The sequence below is a fragment of the Bubalus kerabau genome, chromosome 3, assembly GCF_029407905.1.
Source record: "Bubalus kerabau isolate K-KA32 ecotype Philippines breed swamp buffalo chromosome 3, PCC_UOA_SB_1v2, whole genome shotgun sequence".
NCBI classification, from domain to species: domain Eukaryota; kingdom Metazoa; phylum Chordata; class Mammalia; order Artiodactyla; family Bovidae; genus Bubalus; species Bubalus kerabau.
The window spans coordinates 46,531,870-46,546,444 of NC_073626.1; the positions used below are offsets into that span (position 1 = coordinate 46,531,870).

At 39.2% G+C, this 14,575-nt stretch overlaps 1 protein-coding gene across 1 annotated transcript in view; it reads left to right on the forward strand.

Moving 5' to 3' along the window:
• Positions 1 to 10,056, forward strand: part of FAM83B (family with sequence similarity 83 member B) — a 30,779-nt gene extending 20,723 nt beyond the window's left edge. Inside the window, exons 2-4 of the mRNA XM_055574424.1 lie at positions 2,549 to 2,713; positions 3,388 to 3,512; positions 7,746 to 10,056. Of these exons, the coding sequence (XP_055430399.1) occupies positions 2,549 to 2,713; positions 3,388 to 3,512; positions 7,746 to 10,056 (2,601 nt within the window). The remainder of the gene's footprint in view (positions 1 to 2,548; positions 2,714 to 3,387; positions 3,513 to 7,745) is intronic.
• Positions 10,057 to 14,575: the final 4,519 nt, after the last annotated feature.

Genomic DNA, 14,575 nt, shown 5'->3' on the forward strand with positions numbered 1-14,575 from the left:
TCTATCTCGTTCATCATCAATTTTCACTCTTCACTGGAGCATTTCAGTTGACTGCGTGCTGCATGACTGCTCCCCTCTTCGCAACCACATTGACTGGTCTCATTTTAAATTTATGACTTGATGGGTTCTTAATGCTGCCCTGCAGTTACACTGTCTTCATGACCTATTGCCTTTTCTATCATCTTAGATGACTACTTGATGCCCCTTTCCTCATACCGCTTACATGTCTTCCATAACCCAAAGTCTTCCCATCTCACAAAGAAAATGGCAGGATTCAGAGAACATCCTACCCCCCCTCACCACAAGCACCACACCTGCCCTCCCACCACCACCTTCTACCTGGCTTCTGCCTTGGTGGTACAGTGATCTTTTACTGGCCTTTATTCCATGTACTTTGATTATTTTACCCCTATAGCCTATATTTTATTGCCTGCTCTAAGACTTTCCTCCAGAAACCCCCAATTCCCCATACCACCTCCAACTATCTCTTACATCATTAATTTTCACTCTTCACTGGAGCATTTCATTAGCACACAGACCTGCTGTTACTTCTCTCACCTTAAAATAAAAAATACAACTTCCATTGACCCAGCTTAACCCACTACTACCGCTCCACTTTTCTGCTTCTTACCATAGCCAGATTACTCAAAGAGTTACCTGTACATGCTGTTTCCAGTGTCTGTCCACTCAAGCTCTCTTAAAACCCTCCCTAGAAAGCTTTTGATCTCACTGTTCCACTAAAACTACACTGTGAAGTCATCAATAACCTGTATATTACTAAATCCGATGAATGCTTAATCCCCGTGTTACTTGGCCTCGTGGCATGATAGCACACCCTTGAGGACACTCTTCTTGTTAACACCTTGTCTTAACGTGCCTCTCAGGATGCCCCTTTTTCTTAGCCTTCCTTTCTGCCCTACCCCTTGTACTAGACCACCTAACTTACTCGTCTCCCTTGTTGACTTGGATTTAATCATCATCTCTACCCCATGACACCCAGCTGACTGTTCTGCCCTAGACCTCCCTATGCAGCATTCCCCTTGAATATCCAGGTCCCTTGACTTTTTAATCTTTTACCTAAAAGTTACTCCAGCTGTACCCTCCCCTATGTCAGTTGATGACAACTTGGACCCTGAGGTTAAAGAGCCCCAAAATCTTAGAGTCGTGCTCTTTCCCCCTCTTTCTCTCTCATCCCACATTCAGCCCATACAGAAGTCCTTGCAGCTCAAAGCACCCCATGTTGAGTGTTTCTGCTCATCACTGGAGGTGGCTGCTCCCAGTACCATTCTAGTCCAGGCCACTGTAACCTCCCACTGGAATCGCTCTGGTGGTTCTAACTGGCCTCCCTGTTTCCATCCTGCCTCCCAGCCTTACCATCCCTTCTTAACACAGAGGCCAGAACAATCTTTTTCAAACATAAATGAGACCATACTATTGCCTCAATAAAAACTTTCAACAGCTGACATTTTATTTAGGAAAAAACACGGAAAGCTTTGTAACATCTTCAAGGCTTTCTTATAAGTTTTTCCATTTCTTGTTTTATTTCCCACTCTTGCTGTTCCTTAAACCTGAGGTAGGACCTTTGCACTGTGGGGTCCCCCTGCCTGAGATACAATCTGTCAGGATATCCACCTGAAGGGCTTTTTCACAGGACATTCTCTCAGAGATGCCACAGACCCCCAATTTTCCATTTCCAGGAACTCATGACTCTCCTCATCCTGCTCTGATTTTTCCCCAGTAAACATTATCTTACAGCTTATCACATAATTTCCCCCTTTGATGCATTGTTTATGGCTTCTTTCCCCATTTTGTAAGCTTTGCAAAGGGCAGGGATTCTGTCCTTCGCATCTGGCATGTAGTGGGTGGTCAGCTGAATGACTTCCACTTCTTTCAGCGTCATTTCATTCCCCTTGCTTCTCAGAATCAGTAATGGCTCTGTTTTCAACAGTTAACTTGGACTCTCTCCATTTCAGGGGCCTGCTCCTTTAGGATATTTCTCTCTGCATTTACCTTTTAATCATCTGTTTTTGTTCTTTTTTTTTTTTTTTAACTTGTTCTGTCTGCGCTGCTAATTTTAGGCATATGTATTTAATTTTCTGGTCTTCAATTCTCCTTATACCTTTCTTATCTTTGGTCCTTTCTCAGCTATATTTCTATTTCTAGAAGATTTTTTTTTTCTGTCCCCATTCACCAAGACTTTTATTCCTAACAACTAGTTACAGAAATCTTGCTTCCCCCTGGAAATATTTCCCACGAGAAACATTAGCACTAATTTCCACCCTTCACCTAACTGCCCCCTCCATCCACCCTGCAGACAACCTTGATCACCAAGATTCACATCTGCCCTTCACTCAACATTCTACTGAAATGCAGATTCCATTTGACTTAAAGCTAGTATGAAATTATTTAATGGGATAAATCTGTATATAGTTTATTTTCAATATATATTTAGCTATTTTCTATTTTATCCACTTTTCTGAAAGCAAGCACTTTCTTGGTCTTTCTCTATTGGGTATCTAACATTGTTTCCTATTCGTATCTTTAACAGGTCATTGCCTTAGCGATGGATATATTTACAGACGTGGACATTTTCAAAGAAATCGTGGAGGCATCAACTCGAGGAATATCTGTGTACATTCTGCTTGATGAGTCCAAGTTTAGTCATTTCCTGAGTATGACCGAGAAACAGGGCTGTCAAGTTCAGCGTCTCAGAGTAAGAATTCTGTACTTTCTTTTCTTCCGGTGCTCTATCTCAGTCAAATGAATGGCACAGTGAGCTGTGTCACTCCAGATGTACACCGTATATTTAAGGTGGGGACCACAGAAGGGTCTCCTTGTCCTTTTCAGATTATGACTTCGTCATCTTCATGATGGTTTTATAGGATGCTTTTCTTGATGGTGGGGCACTGAAGTGCCTGAGCTAACTTTGCTGTCAGTCATAATTAATGTTTCAGTTTCACGTGGGCAACCTTGAAACAACTGACTTGAGTGAGTCTTTCATTCAGCAGATGTATCTTGTCACAATCATTTCAGTGATGTCTGAGTCATCAAGATGAAGGTGAATTTTCATCTTGTTTTGTTGTGATGCTACTATAACCTGAAAGGAGCTCTTGCAGTAGGACCCTGAGAGATTTATAAAACCATCATGTATAAATGATTTAAGTTATGTTAAAATGCATTATTTAAGTGACTATTTTATTTGAGTGCTTTCTTTTCAGGTTTTGTTTTAAAAGGTACTTTTCCCTATCTTTATTGTTGTTGTTATATGTTTAAAGAAATTACCTGTGTACTTTTATGATTAAAAAGTTTTTATATTAATATATTTTACTTTTCAAAATATCCCCACTCTAACCATAATATTTACTTTATTTTTGCATTCAATCCTAGAATATTCGAGTGCGGACAGTAAAAGGTCAAGATTATCTTTCCAAAACAGGAGCAAAATTTCATGGAAAAATGGAACAGAAATTTTTGCTGGTTGACTGCCAGAAAGTTATGTTTGGTTCCTACAGGTAAGGTCATTGTATTTACACTCCAGTATTATCAATCATTTATAGAATTTATGAGTTTCAAGCTTTAATGTAATCTGCTTAGTTATTTCTTAAAAGTAAAAGAAGAATCCTTGCGTGGAAAACTTGGAGAGACTTGTGTTTCAGTTCTGGCTGAAAGAATATTAAGTCATCAGCAAGTCACATAACTTACTTGGGCTTTAAATTCTTCCTCTCTGAAATGAGGGAATTGAATAATATCTCAGGTTCCCTAAAGCTTTATAATGCTTAAGGTGTTTTTGTTCCTTATGAAAACAGTATGAAGCATAATAATTGTTCATATAAATAGAAACTGTATCACCTGGAAGAACCTGCTTAAAGGATTGCTCTTATTTTAGTATATGGAGACCCTGATGATTATTATGCTGTAATTAGAGCGTTACTGAAAAATCATTGAAGAGTCTGACTGTTTAAATGCTATGGTGGGTGGATTTTCCAGCCCCAGGTCTGCTCCTTGGCATCTTTCTATACTACCACTGGAGGAATATATCCACTTCTGTTCTAACTTGGCCCTTGTGTTTCATTTGCAGTCCTTACAACGTATCTGCAAGGCACTTGTTTTTATCTACATTTTATAAATGAGGAAACTGAAGTTCTAGAAGGTTCAGTGGCTTGTCTAAAAACATCAGAGCTAAGGACCAAAAGGCAGTTTAGGTCTGGCAACCAAGTCCAGGCCCAGCTGGCTCTAGAGTAAAGTGCTGCCTTAAAACTCCCTTATGAATTTCAGACATAGATCTTGAATGGGTCACACAGTAAGGCCATAACAATAGGCAGATAAAAATGCCAACAAACACCTGAACTCCTAGGTCACCAGAGCACAGTAGATTCACCACTAAAGGCTGTGGGAAAAGTTCAGGAGAGCTGTGGATGTCAACAGGATAAGGAAAGGGAAAAGTTTGCCTCTTGTCTTAAGAACTTAAAAGTCCAGAAGGAGGAGGCAGCACATTGAAGGGAATAGCCCTGGGCAAGTTACTTTGGTTGCGTGTTAGTTTCTTCCTCTGTAAAAGGAGCATAATCATAGAACCTACCTTGTGTCATGAGAATTAAATCAATTAATGCATCCAAAACCCCCAAAGTCAGCTATTATTCTAGGCATGTTTTAACTGTTAATATTTGCTCAGGGATGCTCTAGTGAAAATCCTCTTTGCAGTTTTAAAGGAAAATGTGTTAAGAGCAGTGCTTGAAGTTAATGAATTATTGCAAAGACTCATTATTTATATATGTATTTGTTCAGACCCACTTGGTTTTAGAGGGGTTTTAATTGAAAATTTTAATTAAAATGAGAGTTCACTTGACTTATAGAATGGTATTAGTAGTTAATCTCATCCTAATAAGTGCTTTCTATTTTTATTATTAACTTGAGTTTGAAGATTATCTTCAGCAATAACTTCATGTCAGCTTTGTCTTACTATTAGTAGGTGATATCTTTTGAGATGACTATAACTAAGTTACTTTAAAACTGGTGTTGGGAAGAACAAACAAATAGCTACAGAAACTCTTTATCTTCTCATCTATATCATAAGACAGAGGCAAAACTTAAGTTACTATTTGTGGAAGTGAATATGGACTTGTAGGACCACAGATTATTAAAATTCATCAAAACTATTATCTAACAACTTTTCTCTCTATTATTTCATGTTAATCTCAAATAGACTTCTTTAAAAAAAATGATGCTTGTAGCCCTTGCCCTTTTGGATTTTTTTTCTGACTAATCATTATGGATTTTTCTTATCATCAGCAAATATGAGGACAGGATCTGGTGGAACAGTTATGAACTGGTTTTTGTGGCAACTGGTTAAAAATGTACACCTTTTTGGGTAAAAACAGCTTTTAAGTCTCTGTTCTGGCATTGCCATTGTTTTCCTTGTAGGCAAATTCAGAATGCCTCCTTCTTGATGTTGCTGTTTTTACTGGAGTATAGTTGCTTTACAGTGTTTCATTAGTTTCTACTGTACAGCAAAATAAATCAGCCATACATAGACATGTATCCCCTCTTCCTCAGATTTTCTTCCCATTGAGGTTACCACAGAGCACTGAGTAGAGTTCCCTGTGCTCTACAGTCAGTTCTCATTAGTTATCTACTTTATACATACTTTAATTCATATTTCTTTGCATAAAATGCCCTTATATGCTAGGCTCCCAGCATTTCTAGAGAGGTCTGGCATCTGTAGTCCCGTGTCACACACTGTGTGACAGCTCACACATTGTGAGGACAAGGTTATCAGGAAGACACAGCAGCCTGGCTGCATCATGATAGCAACAATGAGGACATAAACACACACAAGCTTTTCTTGACAATGTATATTGTACACTGTGTATTGTATGTATACAATGTATATTGTAATGTGTATTGTACATTGACAATGTATGTAAATCAAATCTTGAATTGGATACCCTCATTTGAAATTGTCATAGTGAAACCTGGAAGATACTTAGTATTGTCCACAGGTTTGACTGAGAGAGAATTTTGTAAGTTTTTTGTTTTTTTTTTTTAATCTTGTGATCTCTTTGCTTTGCTTTCAAGATTTCCTCCACTAGTTTAAAGATTTTATTTTGCTGTGGACCATTTTTAGAGTCTTTGTTGAGTTTGTTACCATATTGCTTCTGTTTTTCGTTTTGGTTTTTTGGCCACGAGGTATGTGGAATCTTACTTCCCTGACCAGGGATCAAACCCTCACCCCTTGAATTGGGAAGCTGAAATCATAACCACTGGACTGTCAGAGAAGACCACATCAGTCTGTTCTATAGCTTTTTACTTCAACTAAGTACAATTTGCTTTCTGTATTCAACCAAAACATGACCACTCTTGTTCCCTTTCTTTTTCCATGTTTCTTCTTTCCCCAAAATGGTTTTCCCATTTTTCAAATCTGAACTTCCTGGCTTCTAATTTCTGTCAAAATACTGCCAAACTCTTACTGTCTCTGGGGATATCCTCCTATCTGAAAGCCAATCATTCATGTCTTTGCTTGCTGTTTTTAGCAAATTTTATATTCATATCTACAGTTGGATTGAAAATTCCTGTAACAATTCACTTTTGTACCATTTCTTGCAAGTCATCCTGGTTGCCACACATCTGTACATAAAATGTTTCTTGATGTACTCTGCTCATACCATGCATTTAGTGAGCACGCTAGAAAAAATTGAACATATTAGAATTAGATTTTTAAGTCACACACTGCTGCTTATGATATTTTATGTATTTTATTGTTCTGTACATTCTTTTAATATTTCCATCTGCCTTTGTTACTGTCATCCCTGTATAAACAGTATGCTCCTTTCATATTACCCTCCATTATATCATGTCCATTTTTTTGAGGCATAGCATATTACAATGGCTTTTTCAGCCCAGTGTCTCTGTATGTTACATTATCAAGATTTTCTAAAATAAGATTTAAATTATATATGAAACTTCAAGACAAGTGTCTCGTCTAAACTCTGGGAAAGAGATTTAGAAATTCCACGAAGTACAATAAAGGCATTTTTGTACATAAAAACAATTGTATTCTACAAGCAGAGATCTTAATTGGCATTCTAACTGGCTTGGTTTGTGAGTACTGAATTTACTGTGGACACTGAGTGAATTGAAGGATGCCTTTAGTGGCTGAGGCTGCTGCCACAAATCCTATGTCTGTTTTCAACTTCTAGCACCCTAAACTCCATGTACTCTTAAGACACAGAGATAAAATATGTGCATTATCACAGACTGTCCTGCATCCTGACATGTTATGACCATAAGGAATTGTAATGATTATACTGTCCTTATTCTCATTCTGGCTGGAAGGAAACTAATGTCCAAGTTCATGTGGAGGAGTTGGCTTGGAAGAGGCCAGTTTTCTCAACTTTTCCTCCAATACCAGCTTGCTTGCACCTGACCAGGATGCTGCATATAAAGTAGAATGCCATATTTTGCTCCATAAAACCTTAGCAGGCAGAGATGCAAAATGTACACTCAGCTTTCCTTGTACTTCTCAAAATGATGGATGGATTCAAAGCCAGGACTTGAGTTGCTTTATTTAAAATATGAATACAGGAGTGAGGAGACATATTGCAAAGATATAACGACTGGAGCTCTAAATTATGGTAATTAAAAAAAACAAAAATACTCTTCGTCAACATTAAATGACACATGTTAGTAGGGTAAGTATTGTCAGCACAGTTAACATTTGCCAATTTTGATTTTTTTTTTTTCTCCTCCAGCTATATGTGGTCATTTGAAAAAGCGCATCTCAGCATGGTTCAGGTCATCACAGGACAACTTGTCGAGTCTTTCGACGAGGAGTTTAGAACTCTCTACGCCAGGTCCTGTGTCCCCAGCTCTTTTGCCCCGGAAGAGTCAGTCAGGGTGAACCGCGGCAAAGCCCTCTGGGAGAACGGCACTTACCAGCGCTCCATGTCTTCCTTAGCGTCTGTTTCCAGCCAAAGAAACCTTTTTGGCAGACAAGACAGCATTCACAAACTAGATTCTAGCTACTTCAAAAACAGAGGGATATATACTCGCAATGAACATGACAAATACAACATAAGAAATCACACATACAAACCTCACTTTGTTCCCAACTTTAATGGTCCAATCCGTCAGCATCAGCACAGTCAGTTAAATGAAAACTGGAAGAGGCACAGTTATGCCGGGGAACAGCCAGAAACGACGCCATACTTGCTGCTCAACAGGGCTCTGAATCGAAATGTTAATGCTCCTGGGAACTGGAAAAGGCCTTCAGACAGTCTCAGCGTCACGTCGTCTTCCCGGGGTGGCTACGGAGGCCGCCAGCACACACCTGCCCAGAGTTTTGCTGACCGCCTTGCCCAGAGGAAGACGACCAATCTTCCAGAAAGGAATTCCAACGTGCGGAGGTCTTTTAACGGGACAGATAATCATATTCGCTTCTTGCAACAACGCATGCCAACCCTTGAACATACCACAAAGTCATTTTTGCGTAACTGGAGGATTGAGTCCTACTTAAATGACCATTCAGAAGCTGCCCCTGATTCCAACGGATCTGCTCCCACCGACAGGTTTGAGGGCTATGAGGGACATGAGAATTTGAAAGCCAGCGCCCTGTACACTCACTCTCGGCTTCGTTCTTCTCTCGTGTTTAAACCCACTTTACCTGAGCAGCAGGAAGCCAACAGTTGTACAACTGATTCCTCAAATTCAACTGTCGTTGGTTCCCAGGGAAGTGACACACCTAAAAAGATCCCAGACACCCCAACAGGCGCACAGCTTATGACAGACAAACCCCCAGAGGAGGCAACACCCAAGTCCTCACTGCAGCCAGAGGCACCAAAAATGCACACCTTACAGGTTCCTGAAAGCCATCCACCAGCTTTAAACCCAACTACAAATGGCCCTACGGAATCAAACAACTATTTGTATACAACCTTGTGTGCAAACAAGCAGACAGAAAACCCAAAGAATCAGCAAAATGAGAATCTGCTTAAAAGGCGCAGTTTCCCATTCTTTGACAATTCAAAAGCCAATATGGATCATGGAAATAGTAAGCATTATGTGTATAGCACACTTACCAGGAATCCAGTGAGACAACCAGAAAAATCAAAAGAGGATTTGCTAAAAAGTTCTAAAAGCGTGCACAATGTGACCCATGGCGTGGAAGAGGAGGAGGAGGGGGAAGAGGAGGTTCCCAAGGGAGATCCTCCAAGTGGCACTGGTACCAAATCAATTTCCATGGCTGCATTGCTTGATGTGAATAAAGAGGAGCCCAACAAAGAAGTCACTTCAAAGAAAGAAGTGAAGGGTTCCCCAAATTTTTTGAAAAAGGGATCTCAGAAGTTAAGGTCATTACTTAGCCTTGCCCCAGAAAAGAAAGACAATCTATCCAAAAACAAAGCACCTGCCTTTTACAGAATGTGTAGTAGTTCTGACACCTTAATTTCTGAGGCTGAAGAGAATCAAAAACAAAAAAAATCAGAACACAAAAATGATTCATCACCTAGGAGAAAGCATTCCTCTTCATCCAACTCTCCAGGCAGCATCCACAAGAGTAAGGAAGATGTAGCAGTACATTCACCCAAGAGGATACATTCTCCATCCGACGAAAGTAACAAAACCATAGCTTCTTCAGGTCCAGCTGAAAGCAAGTTCTCAGAAAGAGCAGGAGATGCCTCTGCCCCCAGATTCAACACTGAGCAGATCCAGTACCGAGATTCAAAGGAGATTAAAGCAGTTGTTGTTCCTGAAAGAAAACCAACTTCTTCTCCAAGACCAAAGCCCAATGATGAGCTTCTGAGAACTCATTCAGTTGACCGGCGTGTTTACAGTCGTTTTGAGCCATTTTGTAAGATTGAAAGCTCTATTCAGCCAACAAGCAATATGCCAAATAGCAGTACACACCGGCCAGAAGTGAAATCCTCAACTATGGGCAATAGTTATGGCAGGTCCAGCCCAATGCTTAATTATAACACTGGTGTTTACCACTCGTTTCAGCCAAATGAAAACAAGTTTCGAGGATTTATGCAGAAGTTTGGAAACTTCATACACAAAAATAAATGAGCTACTGTAATTACAAATAGACTTTAAAATATAAGATCCATGTGGCTATAAATATTTGTCCAAAGAACATTATGGAATTGTAGCATGGAAGAATTAGCATATTTTTGTAACATGCTAATAGATTTCTGTGGGGGCAGAATTTGAGGTATGATGTATGTGTTTACCAACTCACATATGTACAGTATTGTTCTGTGTGATAAAAATAGGTGTGCTTAATTCCACTATAGATGGCATGTCTATAAATACATGATTTTTAAATGGTAAGACAAATGTAATGAAATTGTCTTCTTTAGACTAAAGATCTGCTTGTCTTAAATGGAAGCTTTAGTGGAGAGGTGGTGTATGGATTTTAGCCATTCATTGCAAACTCTTTCCTTATTAAAGATGATCATAACACTGTCAGCAGTCTTTTATACTGTGTCTTTGTGGGGTTTTCATATTTCAAATTATGAGAAAATAGGGCAAAGCATTTGTCATTTTCAATTACTTTTAAATTCTACAGGATAACTTGTATTTTATTAATGTTTTATTAATTTTTCTGTGAAACTGGTAGGGCAACAGTAGTACAATTTAAACTATTATAGCTCAGCACATTTTTTATCTGAAGTATTTGCAAAGTATTGGCCTCAGGTATTTCAAATTAATCATAGAAATTTATTTTCAGAATGTGCTTATTTCCACTTTGGACCAAGGGAAACTGTTGCCACCCTGCTGAACTTTTATAGTCATTCTTTCCTTCAAACTTACAGCAAGCCAGAAGGAATTTGGAAAACCTAAATTATTCCCCTCCTTTTTCTAATATGAAGAAGACTTTAAAACTGTAAACTTCCACATAAATTTTTATCTTGGATTAGTATGACAGTTGGGGAAGGCAATGGCAACCCACTCCAGTACTTTGCCTGGAAAATCCCATGGATGCAGGAGCCTGGTAGGCTGCAGTCCATGAGGTCGCTAAGAGTCAGACATGACTGAGCGACTTCACTTTCACTTTTCACTTTCATACATTGGAGGAGAAAATGGCAACCCACTCCAGTGTTCTTGCCTGGAGAATCCCAGGGATGGGGGAGCTTGATGGGCTGCCATCTATGGGGTTGCACAGAGTCGGACACGACTGAAGTGACTTAGCAACAGTAGCAGCAGCAGTATGACAGTGCTTAGGTGTTTTGCTTGCAAAACTCTTTGCTCGCAAAACCCTGTGCTCTTTACTATACTATGCTCTTTTCTATACCCTTTGCTCTTTCCTATACTATGCCAAATACACTCCAACTGCATAGTGTTTTCTTGAGAGCACACTGATGACAATGAAAAGTGCTACATGGCCTGGTTCTTCCATGACGTTGGGGCCTGGTTGAAACTTTTAAATCTTTCTATATTTTAGTTTGATGATGATATTCAGTTTATAAGATCCCCTTTTGCCTTTTTTAGAGTAATGAAATAAAAGTTCCATATTCATTACAGAGACTGTATAACTTGACTTATTTTTTTTTTTTTCATTCACAAAGAGCAGAATTCAAGAAACAATGCATCATTTGAGAGTGGAAAGTGTTTCTATGACACATTTTTTTTTAGTGGGGAACAGGTTCGGCTGTGCAGCAAGGTGTGCAGGATCTTAGTTCCCTGACCAGGGATTGAGCCTGAAGCTCCTGACATGGAAGTATGGCATCTTAACCACTGGACCACCAGGGAAGTCCCATAAGTTAAGTGTTGGTCACTCAGTTGTGTCTGGCTCTTTGCGACCCCATGGACTGTAGTCCCCAGGTTCCTCTGTCTATGGAATTCTCCAGGCAGGAATATTGGAGTGGTGAGCCATTCCCTTCTTTAGAGGGTCTTCCCCACCCAGAGGTTGAACCTGGGTTTCTTGGGTTGCCAGCAGATCTTTTACCATCTGAGCCACCAGGGAAGTCCCACGTGACACTTTAAATATAGTGTTTTATACCTTCTAAGTTGCTATGTGGGACAACATGTTTTAAAAATTCAAAATTCAGTCAAATATTAAAAGCTACAGGGATTGGGGGCAGGAGGAGAAGGGGACGACAGAGGATGAGATGGCTGGATGGCATCACTGACTTGATGGATGTGAGTCTGGGTGAACTCCGGGAGTTGGTGATGGACAGGGAGGCCTGGCGTGCTGCGATTCATGGGGTCGCAAAGAGTCGGACACAACTGAGCAACTGAACTGAACTGAACATCATTACTAAGTAAAATAATGTTAAACAATGTTATTAACATAATTTTCCACAGTATTTTAAAACCATGATAAGAAACAGGACAAGAAAATAAAGGACAGCAGGAGCAGAAACCCAGCATTCACAGATGAGGCCCTGAACTAGGATCTGAAGTCCTCAGAGCAATATTTTATGGGTACCATTTTCCTCATTATCTATAGGTGATAATTGCAACATTGTGACTCAGAGAGCTAATGCCCCAAACCACATCACCAATAAGCCATGGTACTAGAGTGTCTACAACATTCTGTCACATGTTACCTCCCAAATATGTTCAACACCTGCTTCACCCAAACTGTCAAGAATTAAATGAGAGAACGTTTACATTTCCTGACTCAACAGCAGTCAACTAGGAAAGGTTTCGTTGAATTCTACCAGACTACCAAGCATACGCAGAGCTTAAAACTTTCTTAGTATGTGAGGCTGCTCTCTGAACATAACCCAGGAGTCCACTTTTAATTGCTGGGCAACATTTTTGATCTCCTTCCAGTTGACCTTTGACAAGATGAGGAAGAGAAAAGGAACTGGAAGTAAACTTGCCCCTAAAATGCTTTTGCTCTAGAGAAGGAAGTCCACTAGGTTAGGAGCTAGGCAATGAATAGAATGCAAGGTTAAGTATATTGTCTCATTACATATTCACAGTAACCCTGTGAAGTTAATACCTGCTTTTTGCACATGAGAAAACTAAGCCTCAGAAAAGTTGTGTAACTTTTCAAGAGCTCAACTCTCTTATTGGTAGACGCAAAGAGTCAGACACGACTGAGCGACTGAACTGAGGATTTGAATACAAAAGCCTGTATTTTTAATACTATACCCACATCATAACTTGCTGGCTTCTACTCCACTCTGCTTGAGGAAACTTCTTTTTTTATTATTTTATTTTATTTTTTAAAGTAGTTGTCTTTCTTTTTAGCCATCTCTTTAAGAGTTGCAAAAATAAACAAGTAACTACAACAGGGGCATTTGACACACACAAATCCAGAATATGGTACTCAATTTCACATCGTTCATAAAAGTTGGTTTTAAAACTCCCTTATAACATAGGGAATTTCCAACTGCTATGACATGAGTATCTATCTGTTTGTTTTGGAAAGCTGAGTGTAATAGACTGGAAAATTTGCACACTTCCTAATAATTCAACAGTATACAAATAAAACATTAAGAGTGAACAGACATTTTTCACAGGAAAAGTAGTCAAATATATTTACCAGAAAAAAAATTGATTTTTTAAAATAGACTTTTATCCTTATAATCAAATAAGGAATTCAGTAGCAATAAGAAAATGTTTTTAATTATTTGTGTGTTAAATTTTAGAGCCATCTGACAATTGTGTGATCTATTAGATTTGATGTTTGATGAGTGAGATTTTTCATTTTGTTCTTAGAAAGATTTGCTTTTGTGATTCTGGACCATAGTCATTTATGGATTTATCAAAAGCAGAACCCGGGGTTAACCAAGCCAATTTGGCTTTAATATTATCCATTCTTTCTTATTGTCAGATGGGGTTTCTTTCAGAGCTAAGGGCTAATGGGCTGTCATTAGGCAGCTCTGAAATTGGAAGTCCTGAAATTTACAGCAATGCAACTGAAATTGTATAAAGCTGAAATTACATAAAGATGGGAGTTTTAATCATGTTTAATTACATGAAAAGCCTGTTCTTTTTTTTCCACAGCAGTTGCCATCATTTCTGGAAACAGAGAGAGCTTTTAAGTAGTTGCTGAGTTCCCCTTCTCACTGATGGAGTAGGAAGCCCAGGGTTTCATTCCACTCACCTGTGAGGTAGCGTGGGCTTTTTCACAGCAGAGTCGCTTCCCTCTCTGCCTTTTATCTTTGACTATTCTCCTTCTATTTTTTTTCCTCCACAAATATCTGTATGTCAGCCTCTATACATGCTAACTTTCCAAAGTTTCTGAAGCTGAGGAACTCCCAGGGTTAAGACAAAGCAAGCACATAATGCTTCAGATCATTTACTCAGGGTTTTGAGTTTTCAACAGACACACCCAGGCTTCATGGATGCAGTCATTTCAAGCAATATGTTTGCTTTTTCTCCCCATGTTATTATTGATGGAAAGAATGTCGCTTGGATGTACTTCCATATTAAAGTTTGGAGAGACAATTTTTACTCTCTACATAATGTATAGGTTTGTAAGCAGAAACTCAAGAAATTAGGTATGATTTCAAAATAATTCTTGGCAGATAGTTTCAGAGCAGGTTAAGTGCCTTTGTCCTGAACACTCTGGTATTCCTCTGTTTCAGGGATTGGGAATGGCCACAATTCTATCATGGTGTGTTGA